Source organism: Belonocnema kinseyi, chromosome 10, assembly GCF_010883055.1.
Source record: "Belonocnema kinseyi isolate 2016_QV_RU_SX_M_011 chromosome 10, B_treatae_v1, whole genome shotgun sequence".
NCBI lineage: Eukaryota > Metazoa > Arthropoda > Insecta > Hymenoptera > Cynipidae > Belonocnema > Belonocnema kinseyi.
Window position 1 is genome coordinate 60849770 of NC_046666.1, and position 19407 is coordinate 60869176.

The 19407-nt window shown below is 32.1% G+C and overlaps 1 protein-coding gene across 4 annotated transcripts in view; it reads right to left on the minus strand.

Annotated features, from left to right (window-relative positions):
• LOC117181731 (talin-1) overlaps positions 1 to 19407 on the minus strand; it is a 126763-nt gene that overhangs the window by 8095 nt on the left and 99261 nt on the right. For 3 of the 4 annotated variants that reach the window (XM_033374687.1, XM_033374688.1, XM_033374686.1), the window contains 4 exons: positions 18763 to 19221; positions 11800 to 15522; positions 8532 to 9278; positions 627 to 1265 (listed from right to left, as the gene is read on the minus strand). In XM_033374687.1, coding sequence (XP_033230578.1) covers positions 627 to 1265; positions 8532 to 9278; positions 11800 to 15522; positions 18763 to 19221 — 5568 coding nt within the window. Of the gene's footprint in view, positions 1 to 626; positions 1266 to 3144; positions 3693 to 8531; positions 9279 to 11799; positions 15523 to 18762; positions 19222 to 19407 lie in introns of those variants that run through there. The other variant, XM_033374689.1, reaches the window with a different exon arrangement.

Below are 19407 nucleotides of genomic sequence, written 5' to 3' on the forward strand. Positions count from 1 at the left end.
GTTTCGCCGGGAGCGGGTGCTAATCTGGAAAATTGCACCCGCTTCCAGCGAAATCGCGGTAAAATTTCAGCCACAACCACGTCTCACGACCGTGAGATAGGTTTTATATATAAATATATAGTTTTTTAAAGACTTTTAAGAAGGAACATTAAGAATTTTTATTTTATTAACTTTGGTTTTAAAAATACTTCTCAAAATAACTTGTAAGTGGAGAACAAGGTAATTTTGTATATATTTAACGCTTATTTATAAACATTTTAAGGCAAAATAAACTGTATCGATTTTATGTTTTTAATCAATATTATAAAAAAGAAGAAATTCGCCAAATTTTAAAACAATTTAATAAATATTCGGAAGGGCATTGAACGATAATAGTAGCATAAGTGAACTTTATGTGGAGAAATACCCAGCTATAATGTTGTAATTTAAATATCGCGCCAGAATGACATCAAAATGGAGGTTATGTTTAAGTGTGGCATGATAATTTTAGCGGGTAATTTAATTTTTTAAATTTGTTTCTGTTATTTGCCAGTGACATATCACAATAAAATAGTTCGAAGCCCATTTTTCTAAAAAAAAAAGCTTAGCCTACTCTTTGCAAAAATATAAATCGATCAAATTCTCACCTGAATGCCTCTCCTTGGCCTGAGACTCGCCAATTTTTTCGCAGCAGCATCAATACTCGCAGCGGCTCCCAAAAGTTCGTTCTCAGCGATAACAGTTGGATCATCAGGATCGACCCAGTCGCTTCCTTTCAATAACTCAGCAACAGCCACCAATTCAGTGACACTCTGGGCGATTTTTCTTGAAATTGGTGGCAAAGTGTGCTTCGCATCTGCAGGTCTTGATGAAATTTGAAGAATCGCTTGAAGCAGTTCTCGATAATTCATCGCAACATCATGACCAGCTTGAAGAGTGCGATCTCGAAGTTCAGCGGTTTCCGCACAGTTATAAGCAGTGCCTTTGCAAATAGTTAGCATATCGCTGATGGCTTTACGTCCCATATTTGCAGCCGCTATGATGTCATCCTGCTTGCAACTATTTCCAGCAGCAACGGCCTTGGCTGTCGACACGGTAATGCTTTTTGTGCAACGAACAAGATCTTCTGGTGTTACGTTGGATTTTTGAGATTCTGGGGTATTTAGGGCTCGAATTTCTTGAGCGATTGCTTCAATTGTTGATTCGAGGGCACGAGTTCCTCGAGTATGTTCATCTTCTACTGCTTTTACGGTTTTAAGAAGGGATGTTACGTTCGTTACCATCACCTGAAAAAGAAAATGATGGTCAGAGATTGAAATTCAATTTTACTGTTTCACTTTAAGGTTTTAATTAACTTTGTTCAGAAATTACCTTCATTATTTAAATTTACTAGTTTCTTTAGCTTGAGAATTGTTTCTGAACAAAAGTAATTAAATTCAGGTGCCATTAGTTCAATTTCTAAAATAATATTTTTCCAGCAATGCTGTACCTAACTCTAAAATATTATTTGAAATCCTGAAAAGAAGCAAAGCATGAGTCGAAGAAGCGTGGAGAGGACCTAACTAGAGGTTAAATTAGTCTACTTATAATCAAGTTAATTCGAGAGAGTTGGTTTAATACTCCACTTCGAACTCGTAATTCTGGATAATTGCGTTTTAAGCACTTCGCGATTAGTTAACTGCGATTTTTCTCCACTTTTCTGGTTAGCGCAAAAAGTGAAATTCAAGCTATACGTACCTAACTTTTCGATTTAGTACAGATCAATTTAAAAATAAAATTACAAATTAATTGTAGATATGACAAGTGAAGTAATTAGGTACAGTACGATTTCGAAAATCTGTTTTATTCGAAGCTTATAGACATTTTAAGCGACCATAAAATAATACAAAACGAATGGTATGAAAATAAATAAAACTATGGCAAAGTAGCGGGAAGTTGAGTTCGAACATGATCTGCGAAATTAATATAAATATCCATAGAAAACATCCCAACCAAGCATACTTATTGATACAAAAAATTATCCGAAGTTTGTCAATTACTTTTAAAATCGAAATTTTCAAAGCACTGATATGTACCATCCTTGAAAAAGTTTGAATCTGAATTGTATGTATGAAAAAGTCTTACAAAATAAAAAATGGGAAACAAATTTAAAAGAAAAAAAAACGTTAATAAAAATACATTTCGATCGTTTGAAACGAAGATTAAAATTACGAATATTTTTATAATATTATATATATAAAAATGATAAAATCTACAGAAATACTTATGTTTTTAAAATAATTTTGCTTTAATGTCTTGATTGCTCTAAGAGAAATATAATTTAATAGTAGTAATATGGAAGACAAAATAATATCTATATAATTACTGTCTCAATTCTTGATTCCATTTTTATTTTTTAAACACTAAAAAATATATGTAAATATAGAAAATGTGAAAAAGGCTTGCTCTACACTTCAGAAATTATTATAATACACTGCGAAAAAAAAGGTTTAATTAAAAAAATTAAGGATTATATTTGCCAGTTTCAATAAATTAATGAAGGATGAAATAGTACAAATTTATCGTTTACAAAAACTCTGAAGAATAGAAATAAAATAATTATTTTGGAAGAAAATACAAAATAATAAAATAAAAGATATAAAATATTGTAAAAAGTATTTAAATAAATAGATAGAGGTGAATTAAGCCTAGATAAAAAAAAGTTTACTTGTATATAAAAAAGTATTTCGCTTTCATTATTTTGAAACAAAAGTTTTTGGAAAAATCCCACTTTTTTGAAAAAACATTTTTTATTTTAATATCCTACAAGACAAAATTATAATCCCTACTAAACAGAGTTTAAAGTCTTCAAAAATTTGTTTAGTTTGTTCCACATTTATAAAATTAACAAAATATTTATGCAAACATATTTTCTAGATGTTCTAGAAATTGGGATAATTTCACTTAAATTCTGTCAAATTTAAAAGTCTTTCCAAATTAAAATCATACATTTCTAAATAGTAGTAAAACGAAAGATAAAATTTGATTTAAAAAAAAATTTTAAATAAGTTAAATTGAAACAATTTAAAACAATTATCAATTATTTAATTAATAGGTATTGTCTTTTTTAAGTACAAAATCCTTAGTTTTTGAAAACGAAAATAGTCACATTTTTAATTTCTATAACTAGAAAACAATCCAATTGAAAGAAATTATTGACTCCATAAGTACAAATTGCATAGTGTTACTATCCCAGTAATTTAAATTCCAATTAAGTTTATTTATAAAAATTTGAAGAATTTATATGATGAATTCATGAACTAAAAAGTTCCATAATTAAATAAAAACTTGATCAAGTAATTATTAGGATAAAAATTAATTTTTAAAAGTAGATTCCAGCCCCTTAGAACCTAATTTGAATGAATTTAACCTAAATTCTAAAAATCTATCGACAGATCTACTTGAATGATAGAATTATCCGAATAAATGCAAAATTTCATAAAAATCTGAAGAGAGTTTGAAGGCCCGTATTTAAAAAGCCAAAAGACCACGTAAACTCAATTCGGCTACATGAGCAGTAGAAGGTCAGAGGTTCGCTGGGCAGGTTGATTGTTCTCGGAGGCGGATAGAAGTTTAATCAGCTCCTCTTCTTGATCAGAGACGAACCATTCAGACTCTGAGCCACCAACGTCACTCGAAGGTACCAACTGTTGCTGCAGCTGATGTTCTAATACCTATTCACAGTGTCCAGACCAAAATCGTCAATCAGACTGATACTAAAGTCCCCCGAAATCGATCAATTCATTCTAACTTTCCACAATTTGACCTTTACTGGCCAGCATGCGAACAATGATCAGAAACTTGGTTAAAATTGCAGAGTCCTTCAACGATCATTAAAGAGTAATGTAAAAATAAATAAAATGATCGTGTTTGACAATGTAAAGCAACAACAATACTAATTAGCCTTACCCGTTAAAGGCCTCTACTTTGCATTCAAAAAACACAGATAACTACGCCATTATTAAATTCTTTCTCACACACATAAAGAAGAGAATACCAAGAGTTCAAGGCTTTTCAAAAGTTTAAGGTTTTCCATAAATGTAAGGCTTTACAAGGTTTCAAGGTGGACTTTAATATCGTCGAACTATCGACTTTGGCACACTTTCGAGGATCTGCTACTCTGCCATATTATATTCTCAGATTTTTTTTATTTATTTTTGTTCTCGTCAATCCTCACTGGATGGAAGATTATCAAAAAAGGACGGTTTTTAGTAGAACGCAAAGTGTGAAATCGGTTAGAGATTAAGAAATTGAAATTAAATTGTCAATTAAAGTCCACCCAAAAAAATCATAGAAGGATATCCTGTTAGAATGGTAACCTTCATTGGTGCTAAGTGGAGAATCAACGCTGTTAGTCACGACGATCAAGTCACACAATTTCGCTTTTGATTTGCTTTGCTTCCTTTCCTCAGATACGTTAATTGTTATTGTTATCGTTAGTCACATTTGCTGTTCGAATTAGGCTATGTTCTATTTTTTATTTTATATTCTAATCAGAGCTGACATTCTTATTCTGAACATAAAATTAAGTATTTTTAAAATTATTCATCAGTTTTTTTATTAACGATTCCGATGGCTAGATAATTATGAATTTCCATTTTAATTGAAATAGTTGAAAATTCGAAGAACAGCACATTATTAAATTTTAAAGTAATATCGGCAAGAAATTTGAATTACAAAAAGTTCTTTAAAAATTAAGAAATTAATTTAAGAATAAATGAAAATTTAAATTCCTTTTTAAGGCCCTACATTGTAATTTCACGATCAAATTAGAAAAAAAATTAATACAAGAAAAAAAAGAAATTGGACGTGAAGGTTGCCTTCTTTTCCGTTCCTCTTTTTTTCTTTTAGTTTTTCAGAATTGAACTAAAGATATTTAAAAATATCTTGTCCAATTTTGAACGTTACATTTTTATTAATTTCCATGAATTTAGATCAAATTTTCTCTGCATACGTTTCAAACTCACAAACATTTTCTACGAATTAATTTTCAAATTTCTTTTAGAAATGTTCAGAATACGATCTCAGCTGAATCGAAAACCTTAAAATAAAAATTATTTTTAGGCTTCACAGCTATCCTAATTTTAGTTCAGGGTGGCAGTTTTAGTCAAAGAAAGAAAATCCCCGGTTTTTCCCGATTCACAAACATTTTTCACGGTCAATGAAATTTAAAAAATCGAACTGTAAAGCTAAAAAAAATTTCCATTTGAAGTAATAAAAACTGAGCTAAAGTTTTTAAATTCAAAAATGTTGTATTCAAATGCTCGATAATTTACACGTAGAAAATGGAAGCTACTAACACTTTATAATTTTCAATGCTCTAAAGTGAAGAATCAATCAATAAATATTATAACATTTTTAAACTATATGATTTTAAGTAATTTTAAACTAAAAAAATTAAATGTATTAAAATTAATACATCAAAATTCAAAAATTTGACTTTCAAACTAAAGTTTTTTAAATAGAATAATTAAATTTGTAACTTTCAAAGTTTAATTTTGTTTGTTTAGTTTTGAATATCTAATTTATAATGACTGATTTTAAATAAACAGTCAAATATTTCCAGATATTAAATAATTGTTCTTTTTCTTAACAAAAAAAATGGTTTAAAAATGGCATCTTTTTAGACAAAAATAATATTTGAAAATTAATAAAAGCCTTTAGTTATGAAAATATTATTTAGAAGTTATTTTAAAATTAAAAATAGTTGATAAACTTTGAATCAGGCGTTTACATTTTTTAAACTAATCAGACATTCCAATTGAAGCAGTTCAAATTTTAACGTTAAAATCTGCAAATTATAAAATTGTAAACTGATTCCGAATCGTCTTGTACAGGGTGACCGTTTTAATCAAAGAACAAAATTCGCGGTGATTTCCCGGTTTTTCCCGGTTCGCAAATATTTGTCCCGGTCAATGAAATTTAAAAAATCGAAATATAAAGCTAAACAGTAAAAGTACAAGTAATAAAAAAATAAACAACAAACTAAAGCATTCAAAGTGTAACTCTTGAATTTTTAACTTTAAAAATTTAAGTTTAAAAGTACTCAAATTCAAAAATTTTCTATTGAATTGGTCAATAATTAACTGTATAACCTGGAAGGTACTAACACTTTCAGCTAAATAATTTCAAGTTTAATGAATTTAAACTGCGAAATTAAGAATTTTAAAAATTCATAAATTATGGAGTTCAAAGATTTAGATTAAGTTCCAAAAATATAAATCCAGGTTAACATTTTCAATACTCTAAATTAAAGAATCAATCAATTAACTTTAAAAATTGAAAAAATTATATTATACAGTTATTTTAGGCCATTAAATATTTTTGAATTAAAATTTTTTCAACTTAGAAATTCCTAAATTAGAATTTAACTTATTTTAATTTTAAATACTTTATGCATACTTTAAAGACTTTAAAATTACATTTTAAAATCTTCACAAATCTGAAAGTAGTTTTAAATTTGTTCAAATTTTTCTATATTTAAAAAAAAAATTTTAAACTTCTCAATGACTTAAAAAATTAATTGAATTTGTCTCACAAATTTGAGGAAATCCTTCGAAATTAAAAAAATGTCCTTAAAATTTGGATTTCTGAATAAAAAATGAACACGTATTATTTTTAGGAACAATTAGAGTAATTCTAAGAGATATTTGGAAGTTTCAAAAAGATTAAAAATTAATTTGGAACTTGAAATTATTTCAAATAATTTTAACGAAATGTGTTTACCGAAAAAATTTGGTTATTCGTAACGAAATTTCGGTGCAAATACTCACAACCTAATTTAAAACAAAATGTACAATTTTTGCAGTTTACAAAAAATTTAGAGGCTTTTTAAGAATTGTGAAAAGTTCCAAACAAATAAAAACATTTTCTTAAAATTCCTAGGAAAATTGAAAATGATTCTTCATTTTGAAAAATTGTTTTAACAGAATATTCAAAAAGATTTTAAGAGAATTCCAATATTATTGAAAACGACCAGGGAAGAATTTAAGGGTTTTAGAAAAAAATTTAAGATTTTCTAAAAGATGTCGGAAAAATTGTATTGAGTTTAAAATATGTTTAGAAGTTCTGAAATTTTTTTTCAGAAGCTTCGTTTAAATTCTTTTACAAATAATACGTGTTCAATTATTATTTATACATCAAAATTCAACAAATTGTGACGTTAAAATATTAAAAGCTTTTCGAAATTTTAACAATCCAAGTTTTCTATGTCGAACAATTAAGTTTCAAATTGTTTACTTTTAAATTTTTAGCTTCAATTTAGTCTCCTTAAATTACAATTCAAATATTGCTAAATATTAAATAATTATCCTTTTTCTTAATTAAATTTAATAATTTAGACTGAAACAATATTTTTAATTTAATAAAAGCCTTTAATTACGAATTAATTACGAATTTGGAAATTCTTTAACTTTCAACGAATTTAGAATCATTTTATCAAATCAATTATTGTTCAGTTTTTAATGCTTAAATTACAGATCCGTTTTAAACATTATTTCTTTATATTTACAGTTGATAAAATGAAACTGTTTTTTATCAAAAATTTTTAACTTCAAACTTTTTAAATTTTAAATTGTTTAAGTCTTCAAAACTGAACATTAAAATTCTTTAAATTAAAAATATAAGCTTAAAAATAAAAATATAAAATAGAGAATTTTTCAGGTAAAAGATTTTCGAATTACGCATTATAAACTGAATGATATCATAATTGAAAAAGATATCAATTCAACTAATTATTTTTAAAACTGTTGAAATCGAACTTAGACAGATTTTTCTTTTGAAAATTTGTAAAATTTTCGGTCAAGAAAAAAAACACTGTCATTTACCGGTTTTTCCCGGTCCAGCGACCACCCTATTGTACAATCAATTGTTATTTACATTTTAAATCTTAAAATACAGTTCAATTTTAAAAATCATTAGTTAATTTATATTCACAGTTGATCAGCTGGAAATGTTTTTTACCAAAATCTTCTGTTTCAAACACTTCTAATATTTAATTACTCAAGTCTTTAAAACTGTATTTTAAAAATCTTCAAATTAAAATGCACGTTTAAAAATTAAAGTCTAAAATGAAAAATTTTAAAAGTGAAAGATTTTTCATTTAAGCATTCTGAACTGAATGATATAATAATTGAAAAAGATACAAATTCAACTAATTATTTAACGAACGATTGAAGGTAAAAGTTTGACCAATTTCTTTGTAAACGTTTGTAAAATTTCCGGTTCAAAAAATAAATAATGTTCCCAGTTTCACGGCCCAGCGGCCAACCTGTAATTTTCAGAAATATGGAACTTTCTTAATGCAAATTTGTAATTATTTAAGTAAATGAAAAAATGAAGAACAAACGTCATTTTAAAGAACAAGACCTTATAAATTAATTGAATGAAAAGGGATCTTACAAAAAAAAAACAGAAAAGCTCTAAAGCCTCTAGAGTAAACAATCAAATGATTAGTATTAAAGATTAACGATTAATTACAAGCTACAAGCAAACCTAAACAAAAATGAACCAACCTTAGCAGAATCTTTAAGATGAGCCATGCTGGGATCATTTATCGGTTTTCCACTAGCAGCCTTCGTTGCATGAATCAGATCTCCAAGAGCCGAGGCTACATCCTTGACAGCATTGATCAGCATTACCTGAGCTTCGGGATTATGACTTCCCAGACTAGCTGCCCCATATTTCACAACTTCAGCGAGTTGGACAATAGTTGAAACTGCATTCTGAGCAGCAACAGCAAGTTGTTCCTGAGAAGATGCTGCTCCAGCTACCAGAGTCTTTGTATCTTCCACCAGAGCTTTCGCAGTTTTAAGAATATTTTCTCTGTGATCAGCAAAAGTATCGCCCTCGTTTTCAGCATGAAGAGTGCCAGCAGTTGCAAACATGATCGTCGTGTCCAGGTCACCAATGATTCCAGAAACGGTGCTTGCTGCATTGATGCAAGCTTGAGTTCCACGGGATCCAGCTTGCAGAGCTGCAAGAACCTGGGAGACTTTTTCGGTGACAATTTTACTCTGCTCGGAAACTTCTCGTTGGGCGTAAGCATCTCCTGGAGACATTTGACAAGTTCCGGCTGTCCTGACGATATCGGCACAGGCCCTTCCAAGTTCTTGAACGCCGGTTCGAAGTCTGGTTGATACATCAGCGTTGGAAGCTGCTGCAGAAGCTCCCGAAGTGTCTCTGGCTAATTGTGTGTACTTGTGAGAAATGTCAACCGCGAGGGGACCTAGTCTTGCCACGTCTGTTGAGGACTTAGTCGACTGGAATTAAATGAGAGAATTTTTGGTCAGAGAGTTTGAACAAGTCTTTTTCCAACTTCAGTCAGGCTAGAGTTGAAATAAATATGTCACCATTTTAGATAAAGGGTCGTACTTAAATTACGTAAAGGATTGTAGGCCCCTCTTCCTGTAAGTAAATTTTAGTTTCCAGAAATGCTTTGCTCGTTATTGCTAGCAGAATTAGGCAGGGTGTCCGAAAAATTTATTTTCGAAATTCCCTCAATTTTCCTGGACTAATTATTCATTTTCCTTGATCATTAATATTAAAATACAAGCATTTTAATTTTGTAAAATTTTAAAATTTAGAATCTTTTATAGACGGAATGTAACAGCATTTCAGATACAAATTAAACGATTTCAAATTCATTAATTAATTTTACATAAAAAAGGGTTTTTCTACTATAAAAGACGACTTTTTCAACAAAATACTTAAAATTTTAACAAAATACTTAATTTTTGAACAAAATAGTTGAATTTTCAAGTTAAAAAGATAAATTCCCAACAAAACAGTGGCACAGTTTATATTTCAAACAAAAAAGATGAAATTTATAAGAAAAAAGAAGAATTTTAAAACCAAAAAGACGAATTTTCAACCAATAAAGATTTTTTATTCAAGAAGAAAGTAAAAGTTTATCTAAAATTGTAAAAATTTTCAAACCAAAACACGAATTTTCTCTACAAAAATTGAATTTTTAAACCAAAATATGACTTTGCAGTAAATACTTAATTCTCTATAAAACCAACACATTTTTACAGAACAAACAAAAAAGAAATTTTGAACCAAGAAAATTATTTTTGTTTACGAAAAAAGGAGAACTTTCAACTAAAAAAGATCAATCTTTAAAAAAATGGAAGTTACATTTTCAGGAAAAAAATTAATTTGTTTCACTTTTCACCAAGTAGTTGAATTATCAATTAAAACAGATTATTTTTTAATCAAATAGTTAAGTTTTGAACCAAAGAGATACAATTTCAACTAAAAATATAAATCTTCTCTCTCAAAAAAAAAAAGATTTCTTAACGAAGTGATTCAACGAAATATTTCAAACCAAATAGTTGATTACTCAAGCAAAGAAGAATCATTTTTGACCACAAAATTACATTTTCATTAAAAAAATGATATTTCTACGAAAGCAGATGAATTTTTAAATCAAAACAGAATTTTGAAAAAAAAATTTTGAATTTCCCGTTAAAAAATATTTCAGCTGACTTTTCACGATAAAAATATGAATTTTTAAACAAGAAATAAGTTACTACGAAAAAAGTAGAATTTTCAATAAAAAAAACGAATTTTTAACAAAAAATGATGACTTTTCAACAAAATTGTTTAATTCTCTACCAAGTAGATGAATTTTTATTCAAATAAAGATTAAATTTCTCTTAAAACATGTGAATTTTTATTTAAAAAAAAATCAAAGAAACGGTTGACTTTTCATCCAAATAAGATTCTAGTTGACTTTTCAAGATCAAAATATGAAGTTTTTAGAAAAAATAAGTCTCGACGAAAAAAATTTCTTTTTCAATCCAAAAAGACTATTTTTTTTCAACCAAAAAAGATCAATTTTTAACAAAGTAGTTGAATTCTCTAACAAATAGTTGCAGTTTTTATTTTATCCAAGAAAGATACAATTTGTACTAAAATAAATGAATTTTAATAAAAGACGACAATTTTTTTTAAAAGTTGCACTTTCATCCAGAAAAGATCACAGTTCATTTTTTTAAACAGAAAAATGTAAATTTTAAACAAAAAATAAATTTTGTACAAAATAATTAAATTTTCAAAAAACCAGCAGAATTTTCAACAGTTGCATTTTAGTCAAGAAAGAAGAAATTTCTTCTGAAACCGATGAATTAAAAAAAAACCTTAAAAAAAATAGTTTAATTTATATCCAAATAAGATTCGACTTAGTTTTCCGACTCCAAAATAAGAATTGTAAGTAATAAGTTTATCTTCTGCTAAATAGTTAAATTTTTAATCGAACAGTATGACTTTTAACAAGATTGCTAAAGGTTTAACCAAAGATGTGCATTTTTTTCAAAGAAAAATGACAATTCTACTAAAACGGGTGAATTTTTAAATCAAAAAGACAAATTTTCAAATAAAGAGTTCAATTTTTATCAAAAAATATTTCAATTAGCTTTTCAACGCAAAAACAGGGATTTCAAACAAAAAGAAAATTTTCTAGGAAATAGTTTAATTAAAAAAAAAAAAAACAGTTATATTTTTTTCAAGTAAGATACAATATTTACACTGAAAGATAAATTTTTAACTCAAAAGACAAATTTTCAGAAAAAATAGTTTTAATTCAAAAAAGATTTCAGTTGACTTATCAGCAACAGCATATGGCTTTTAAACAAAAGGTTAATTGTTCTACGAATAGAGCTGAATTTTTAACCCAAAGATGAATTTAAAAAAAAAAAAAAAAAAAAAAAAAAAACATAGTCAAATTTATAACTAAAAATATACGTAATCTAAGAACGGTACGAAAGATAGATAACTCACCATTTCTTGAGCCAATCTCGCAATCTCCTTCGCTGCCTCGACCATCCTTGTCTGATAATCAACATACGAATCGACGGTATCAATCGTAGACATCCTGTGGTCCTCCAACCGCACCATTGCCCTCGTAATCGTATCGATCAGTCCCGTAACAATTCCATTTGACGTAGAAATATTCTCCAAAGTATTCTGCAATTCTTGAAGTGCGTCTTTCGTACTCTCCACCGTCTCATCCACCTCCGCATGCAGATTAACAGCCTTTGGATTGCCACCTGATTCCTTCGTCACATAAATCGACTGCAATACCGACTCAGCAACCGTCTTCGTCTGATTAAGAAGCACCATCTGTTGTTTCGTGTGCACCATATTCGAAGCAGCGCCAATTGCACCAGAAATCAAGGGCTCGCAATAGAGGGCAATCTGGCTAACAGCGTGTCCAACATTTTCCGCCTCAAATTTCGATGCATTTCTCAAAGGCTCCAGCTTCTCCCTCAACTCACTGGCACTGCTCTCCATCTGATCAGTGAATCCCTGCACCGTATTTTCCCGACGTGGCACGAGCGCTTGCGACACAGCTCTCAAAGAAGCATCATCAAGTTCGTGAATTTTAGAAGATAGTCGCTCAATGGCAGAATCGCATTCCTTTTGTCCCGGAGCATTGTCTCTGATTGAGGCGACCAAAGATTTGATAGAGTCACTGACGTTCTTACTGTGGTTGGACAACAATTGCCAGGTGGGTGGCGCTTCAGGACTAATCACAAGGCTCTTTGCGAGGTGTAACATCCCACAAAGTCCGTCAATAATTGACTTTCCAGCGCTGGTAATTGGTTCTTGAGCAGCTCTTGCAGCTACGGAAATCCTGGCTGGCTGACTTGCGAATTCAGGAGAACTGGCAAAAGTACAAAGACTGTCAACTGCTTCCAAAAGGGGTCTGGTAGCTTCTGCACAACGCTGTCTATTCGCTTCAGAACAATCAACATCCAGAGCCTTGATCTCCTTCACGAGACTCGCAGTTGAGTTCGCAACATCTTTTGCTGATTGGACAAAGTGTCTTTTAGCAACTGGATTACTGGTTTTGCTGGAAGCGAGTCTGCAAGCATTGCAGAGGGCGCTAGTGTGTTTAGCGATCATTGTAGCAGCGGAGATAACCTGCTGTTGAGTGCTAGTCGGGTTGCTGAGATTCTGACAACCAGTATGAATCGCCTGAGCCGCTCTGAGGAACTGAGCCTGATCAACAAGACCTGGTTTTCCAGCCACCGAAGTTGGATCACTCACTCCCGCTAAATACGCCGCCTGAGCAGCTGCTTCGATTAATCCGCAGACTGATGATGAAACTCCTCGAACTGCAACGCAGAATTGTTCGTACTCGCATTTCTTGGCATGATTTGCTATTCCGGTCATTCCGTCTCCAAGATTTCTGCTGTTATCCATAACTGTTTCGAGACATTCGGAATGAGAGGCATCAGAAATCGGTTCACTAGGATTGTCAAGCAAAGATTTCATCGCTTTAATTTCCCTGATAGCACTGTCACACTCGATCTGTCCAGGAGCGGCTGAAGTGCAAACATTGACAAGGTAATTTATCGAATCGGTAACAGCCCTCGCAGCAGCTTGAAGTTGATTCTTGGCATTAGGAGCATTCGGATCGGAAGCGACGGACTTTGCAGTCGTCAAAAGTTTGCTGGAAGTCATGCTAACATTCTTCAAAGAAATAACAACTTGCGTCCTCGTCTCTGTTGTTTTTGTACTCGCCATTTCCATTCCGACATCAAGCAAGTCTTCGAAGGCGTTTGTGAATTGTTGTGAAGAACTTGCTAGTTGAACAGGGGATCGGACAGAAGAAACAAGATTGGAAGAGGCGTCATTGAGGCTAGCAGCCGCGTTGTTAAGATCGCTCTGCAGCTGTCCGTAACTCTTGGTCGTTTGTCTGAATTCCTGAGTCGTCAGAACCGTACTTATTTCCTCAATGCGTTTCATCGCAGTCTCTACGTCTCTCTGACCCGGAAGACAAGAAACGCATTTGTCAAGCGAGTAGGAAACTTCCTTAGCGACCGCAGCCAGATTAGCTTCGTTGTTAGGATTCTCCGGGTTCTCCAGGACTCGTTTAGCTTCTCTGACAAGCTTCAAGGACTTGACAACCACATCGTCAGCAGTCATCAGCACCTTCTTCTGGGTTTCGGGTTGACTGCTAGTCGCCGCAACTCCCCGAACAGCATTTGTCAAATCTTTCAGGGAAGATGCTGTTTCTCTTGCTGCACTTCCTGTATAATTTTCATTGCCCTGCTTGGCAGCAGAAAGAAGTTGAGCCATCGAGACTCCAACATTCTTAGACGTTGATCCAAGTCGCAAGGCCGTCGACTCTGTGGTTTCTCCAGGTAAAGGTCTCAAAGAGGCACATTCAACAGCTCTATAGAATTCGACGAGTTCTTCTTTCAAGCTGCCGATCAGTTCCTCAGCAGCGTCGAGTTCCAATCCTCCGCAAGCTTTCCTGGCTCGAGTCACCGCGGATCTGAGATCACCCAGCGAAGTTCCAAATTGCTGGGAGCTACTATTCAACTGCATGGCTGAAGCTTGATCAGTAACGGTTGGAAGAACAGCCCTCACGGCTTTAACGACTGAAGTTCCTGGTTGTAAGAATTGTTCAGAGGCGTTGATGAGATTCAACTGAGCGGTGGGATTATCAGGTTGCGCCAAAGTTCCCTTGACACCTTGAACAAGATTCGGAATATATTGCGCCATCGCTCGACATTCGGCGTTTAGTTCTTCCTGGCTCGCGATGTTCGTGTTGTGATGAGAAGCTCCGGATGAAGCAGCCATGCACTGAGTTGCAGTTGAAGCTGCTTGCTTGGCGCAACTTTCCAATCTTGTAATCAATTTCCTGCGAAGCGCCGGTGTAGCCGCGGCTGTTGTTGCCGCTCTGAGTTCTTCAGCAGCTTGACGAAGTTGGTCCTGTTTCCTCGCATCATGAGGACTACTTGCGCATTGACGAGCAGCCTCCACCATTCTTGCGGTCGCATCAGCGAGCATTTTCGCAGCAGCCAATAGTCTTTGCTGCTGATCTGAATCCGTCTGTTTCTCGGCTTCGCCTTTAATGCTCTGAATCAATTGTGCGGTTGCTAAACCTACGACTCTGGCTTGACGGACCATCTCTCCAGCGTCTCCTGTGCTTGCGAAGAGTCTATCTGTAGCAACTAGGATTTGTTCAACAGCGCCTTCCTGAACTGTTTCCTTGGCTCTTTCTCCTCTGGTGGCGGTTTTGATATGATTTAGAAGATCATTCAAGGTTCTGGTGACTTCTGCAGCAGCTGCGCTCAGCTCCTTCAAAAGTTGTTCATCGCCGCAAGTTTCGTTGCAGACTTGAACAAGATTTTCAACGGCTTTTGTAACTTCGCGAACAGCGTTCATCAGCTGTGTTTGACAAGCGGGTGAGTGTAAAGTCGGAGCGACTACTTTGGCGCAGGCGACGAGTTGAGAAGTTGCGAGAGCGCAACGAGTTGCAGCTGATATCACTCGATTTTGGGTAGCGTCATCATTCTCGTCAAAGGTCTTTGCGATTTTCTTCGCTTTGAGGACTAAAGCAGCGGTTGTGTTGGCAACGGCCTTTGCTAGGGCAAGGAGCATGTCCTGGAGTTCGCGAGTCGAGTCGTCTTCTTCGCCGATTGTTGTCAATACTTGGTGGGAAGCTTCTCCAACACGGGAAGCTGCATTCAGTAAATTCTGCCTTGGCTGTAAAAAAAGAAAGTTTTTTTTTCAGTTTTAAAGATGGATGTTGATTGTTGATAAAGGGGCTTTGAAAAGCAAATCTAAATTTTAATTTCGGGAGCAAATACACTGAATGAAATTCGGCTCGTCGATCACAGCACCTCTAGTGGTATTTATTCCCCCATTTCTAATCACATTTGTGGCAAGACTCACAACCAGAGGCGCTTCAATCAAGCCACCATATATACTAAAGTTTATTGATATTTTGAAAATTTCAACACCTAGAAGGTAATATTTGATTCAATTGCGCAAGAACTGAAGTTGAGTGCAAAGTAAAGAAAAGATGGTCTAGTGGTCAAATAGCGGATTTTTAATTTTGATTACACATGTGTAAATGTAGGCAGTAGAAGGAGTTTAAAATAAATATTTTGCCACGTTCAAATAGTATGATATGTCAAAGTTTCTTATTATTCAACAAAAAATTATAATAAAATTTTGATCGATAAAACTAATAATCCATGATTAAATTGCTAATTGCACTTTAAAAAACTCCTGAACATAAAATTCAGACTAAACTTGTAGTTAAACTTGAAGGATACTTTCAGATAGTCATTAAGATTTTTCACTTATCGAAAGATTGAAGCATTTTCCTAATGTAAATCAGCTCAGAGCGAAAAAAAGTTTAGATTACGCAGGTTTATGAGTAGATGGGTAAGGCCGGTTCAAGTCCTACAGGATGTCTACTCAAAACCTGAGAAAATATTCCCTAGCAATTCCAGGTTTTTTCCAGGTATCGAAAGTTTGTTCAGCAATAATTAATCACAGTATGGTGGCATTTAAATATTTCGCATATTTTTAAACAATCGGCTCAGAATATGTATGCAGTTTCGCGAGTTTATTATAAATAATGTCTTTTTCTCACTTTCTAGGAACTCAATTAACATTAAAAGGTATTCTTAAATATTTTAGCTCGATCGATTAATTAAATAAATAAATAGTACTAAAAAGGTAATTATTCATTTCTTAAATTTGTCTCAAGTCCATGAATTTAAATCATAATTTAAAAAAATATTATTTTATCTACTTATACTTCAAATTCAGTGCATTTTTTTGTGAAATTAATGTAGATACTATATAAAATTTAATTTTAACCGCTTAAAACTCTTAACTTTTCAATAAATAATTTGTATTTTTAAAAAGATTAATTTTCTAACAAAAACACAATTTAAAAAAAAACATTAATCCTCAATTAAACATTTTAATTTTAATCTAAAAAAAGAACAATTTGTGAAGAAATTAGCTGAACTTTGAAGTAAACAAATCAGTTTCCAACTAAAAACGAAATAGTTCAGTTTTCAATTAAAAAATTAATTTTTTCACAAAAAAAAAGATTGAAAAGAGTTTAATTTAACTTTCAACTAAGCGTTTTCATTTTCCACCAAAAAAATTGATTTTTTATTAAAATGATGAATATTTAGCTGAACTTGAATTTTCAACTAAGAAGATGAATTTTGTACCACCAAGCCGATTTTTCAACAAAATACGTGAATTTTCAACGAAATATTTAAATTATAAACCACAAACAGACAAATTTTTAACCAAAAAGATGAAGTTTAAACAAAAAGACGAAATTTTAACTGAAATGATCAATTTCTAACTCGAATAGTTGACTTTTTAACCAAAAAGATGAATTTTCAACCTAGATGATTAAGTTTTAGTAAAGAAAATGGATTTTCAAACAAAAAGATAAATTGTTAACCAACCATTAAATGATTAAATTCTCAGTTAAAAATTAATGTTTAACCAAAGTGATGAATTTTCACCTGAAAGGATGTAATTTTCAATTGGAATAGTTGCATTTTCCAGTAAAAAAAATACTTTGCAACAAAAACAAAACTAATTTTCAAAAAAGAGTTACACTTTCCATCAAAGTGATTAATTTACAACTAAAATGATGAATCTTCAACTGGAATAGTGGAATTTGGAAACAAAAACATGAATTTTCAACTAAAATGATGAGTCTTAAACTCGAATGATTAAATTTAAAACAAAAAGATTAATTTTCAAACCAGAATATTCATTTCTACAAAAAAAGTAAAAAATTTTATATAAAAAGTATAATTTTTTAACCAAATATTGAAGGTACATTTTCCGTAACAAGTAATAATTTAAAATAATAAATAAATTTTTTTAATATTTAAAGTTGCAACTTAAATACTTAAATTTTCAGTCAAAACATTAATTTTTAGCCAAAGATAATTTTTTAACCAAGGAGATGAATTTTCAAATAAAATGATGAATCTTTAACAAATTTTTAAGAAAAGAGTAACTCTCAACAAGATAATAAAATCTTCATTCAAAAATTTGAATCAAAAATAATTAAATTTATCCAAAAAGAACGAATCATCAAGAAAATACATGAATTTTCAACTGGCTGCTTAAATTTTCAGTTAAAAAATATGTTTTAAACAAACAAAAAATAAAAACGAATTTTTTAGAAAAGTGCTCAATACAGAAACATAAAGCTACTTTTACAATTGAAGAATGATTGCTATTCAATTCAATATTGCAATTAAAAACAATTAAGCATCCTCTCGAAAAAATTCCCTGACTTAAAAAAAATTCCCTGACACTTCCAGGTTTTTTTCCAGATATAGAACAATTCCAGGTTTTCCAGGTTTTCCAGATTTTCCAGGTACGGTAAATGCCTTGTCTTAAATCCCTACCTTACCGACATCGAAACCGCTGCACATCGCAAGTGGTTCGTATCCGTGTTAAGTTTCTAGAATGTTATTCATGACCTCATCAAATTAGATCGCGCAAATGTGAGAATCGAATTCTACGTAAAAAACTTTAAAGTTCTTTACTATTACAACTATGAATTTCGCGTACACATTCTTAAGGTTATATTTTAATTTGTCCTTGTATTTTTAACTGCGCAGTATAATTTTACATAAAAAATATTTCAGAAACTTAGCACAGACATGAACCACTTGAGCTGTGAAACGGGCTCGATGCACGTAAGGTAGAAATTAAGGATTGAAGTCAGCCTTCCTCATTTACTTTTACGGTTTGAATTAAAATCTACTGCCTGCTAAAATTATCTATCAGCACTATTCTTTCTAGCTTCTAAGCAACGAGCACTAGAATCAGCTGGCTTACGTATTGTCCATAAAGAGTAGAAGTTACATAGAAGGGCTGCAGGAAAGAGAATTGATGATAAATTACTTCCGCCCCAGAAAACACCAATAAGATAAAACTCACCTCCTTAGTTTCCGGTTCTGTGGCTTTAAGAAGATCGGAAAAGGCTGAGCAGAGTTTTCTCGCAGCATCCAAAAGACGATCACCAGAGGGTTCATCTTCCATCAAGGCTGCGATCATTCTCACGCCTTTGGTCATTTCTGGCAAATTGGTTGTGATTGTAGTGATTGCAGCACCTACTGCCGTGTGATCTACATGATCAGCAGGACCGGAAGTCAGGGTGACAACTTGTGCAGTCGCAGCGTTCATCGCTGCGATTTGTGATCCCACATTTTGTTTATGAGTGTCGATCGTTCTTTCGATCCACTTTAGAGAGGCGACGTCGGTTCCCAATTCTGGAAGTTCTGCCCTCGTAATTAATTCTGTTTCCGCAAATTCGATAATCTCGTGACCAGCAGTTATGGTCGTTATTAAGGCACGTTGCGGTTCCGAGAGGACGGATGTCACCTTGGTCTGCTGCATCTATTACATTGGAAAATTGGTTGGAGAAATTGGAACAAAATAATTTGCAAGATGGTCATAGACTTTAAAAGAGTCGATTTTTATTCATATCCTTTTTGTCTATTCGAAATTTGGAGCAGCTTTGAATTTATTCGATGTAGAACTTTTTCAATTTTAAGGTTCATTGATTAAGTATGAATGTTTTTA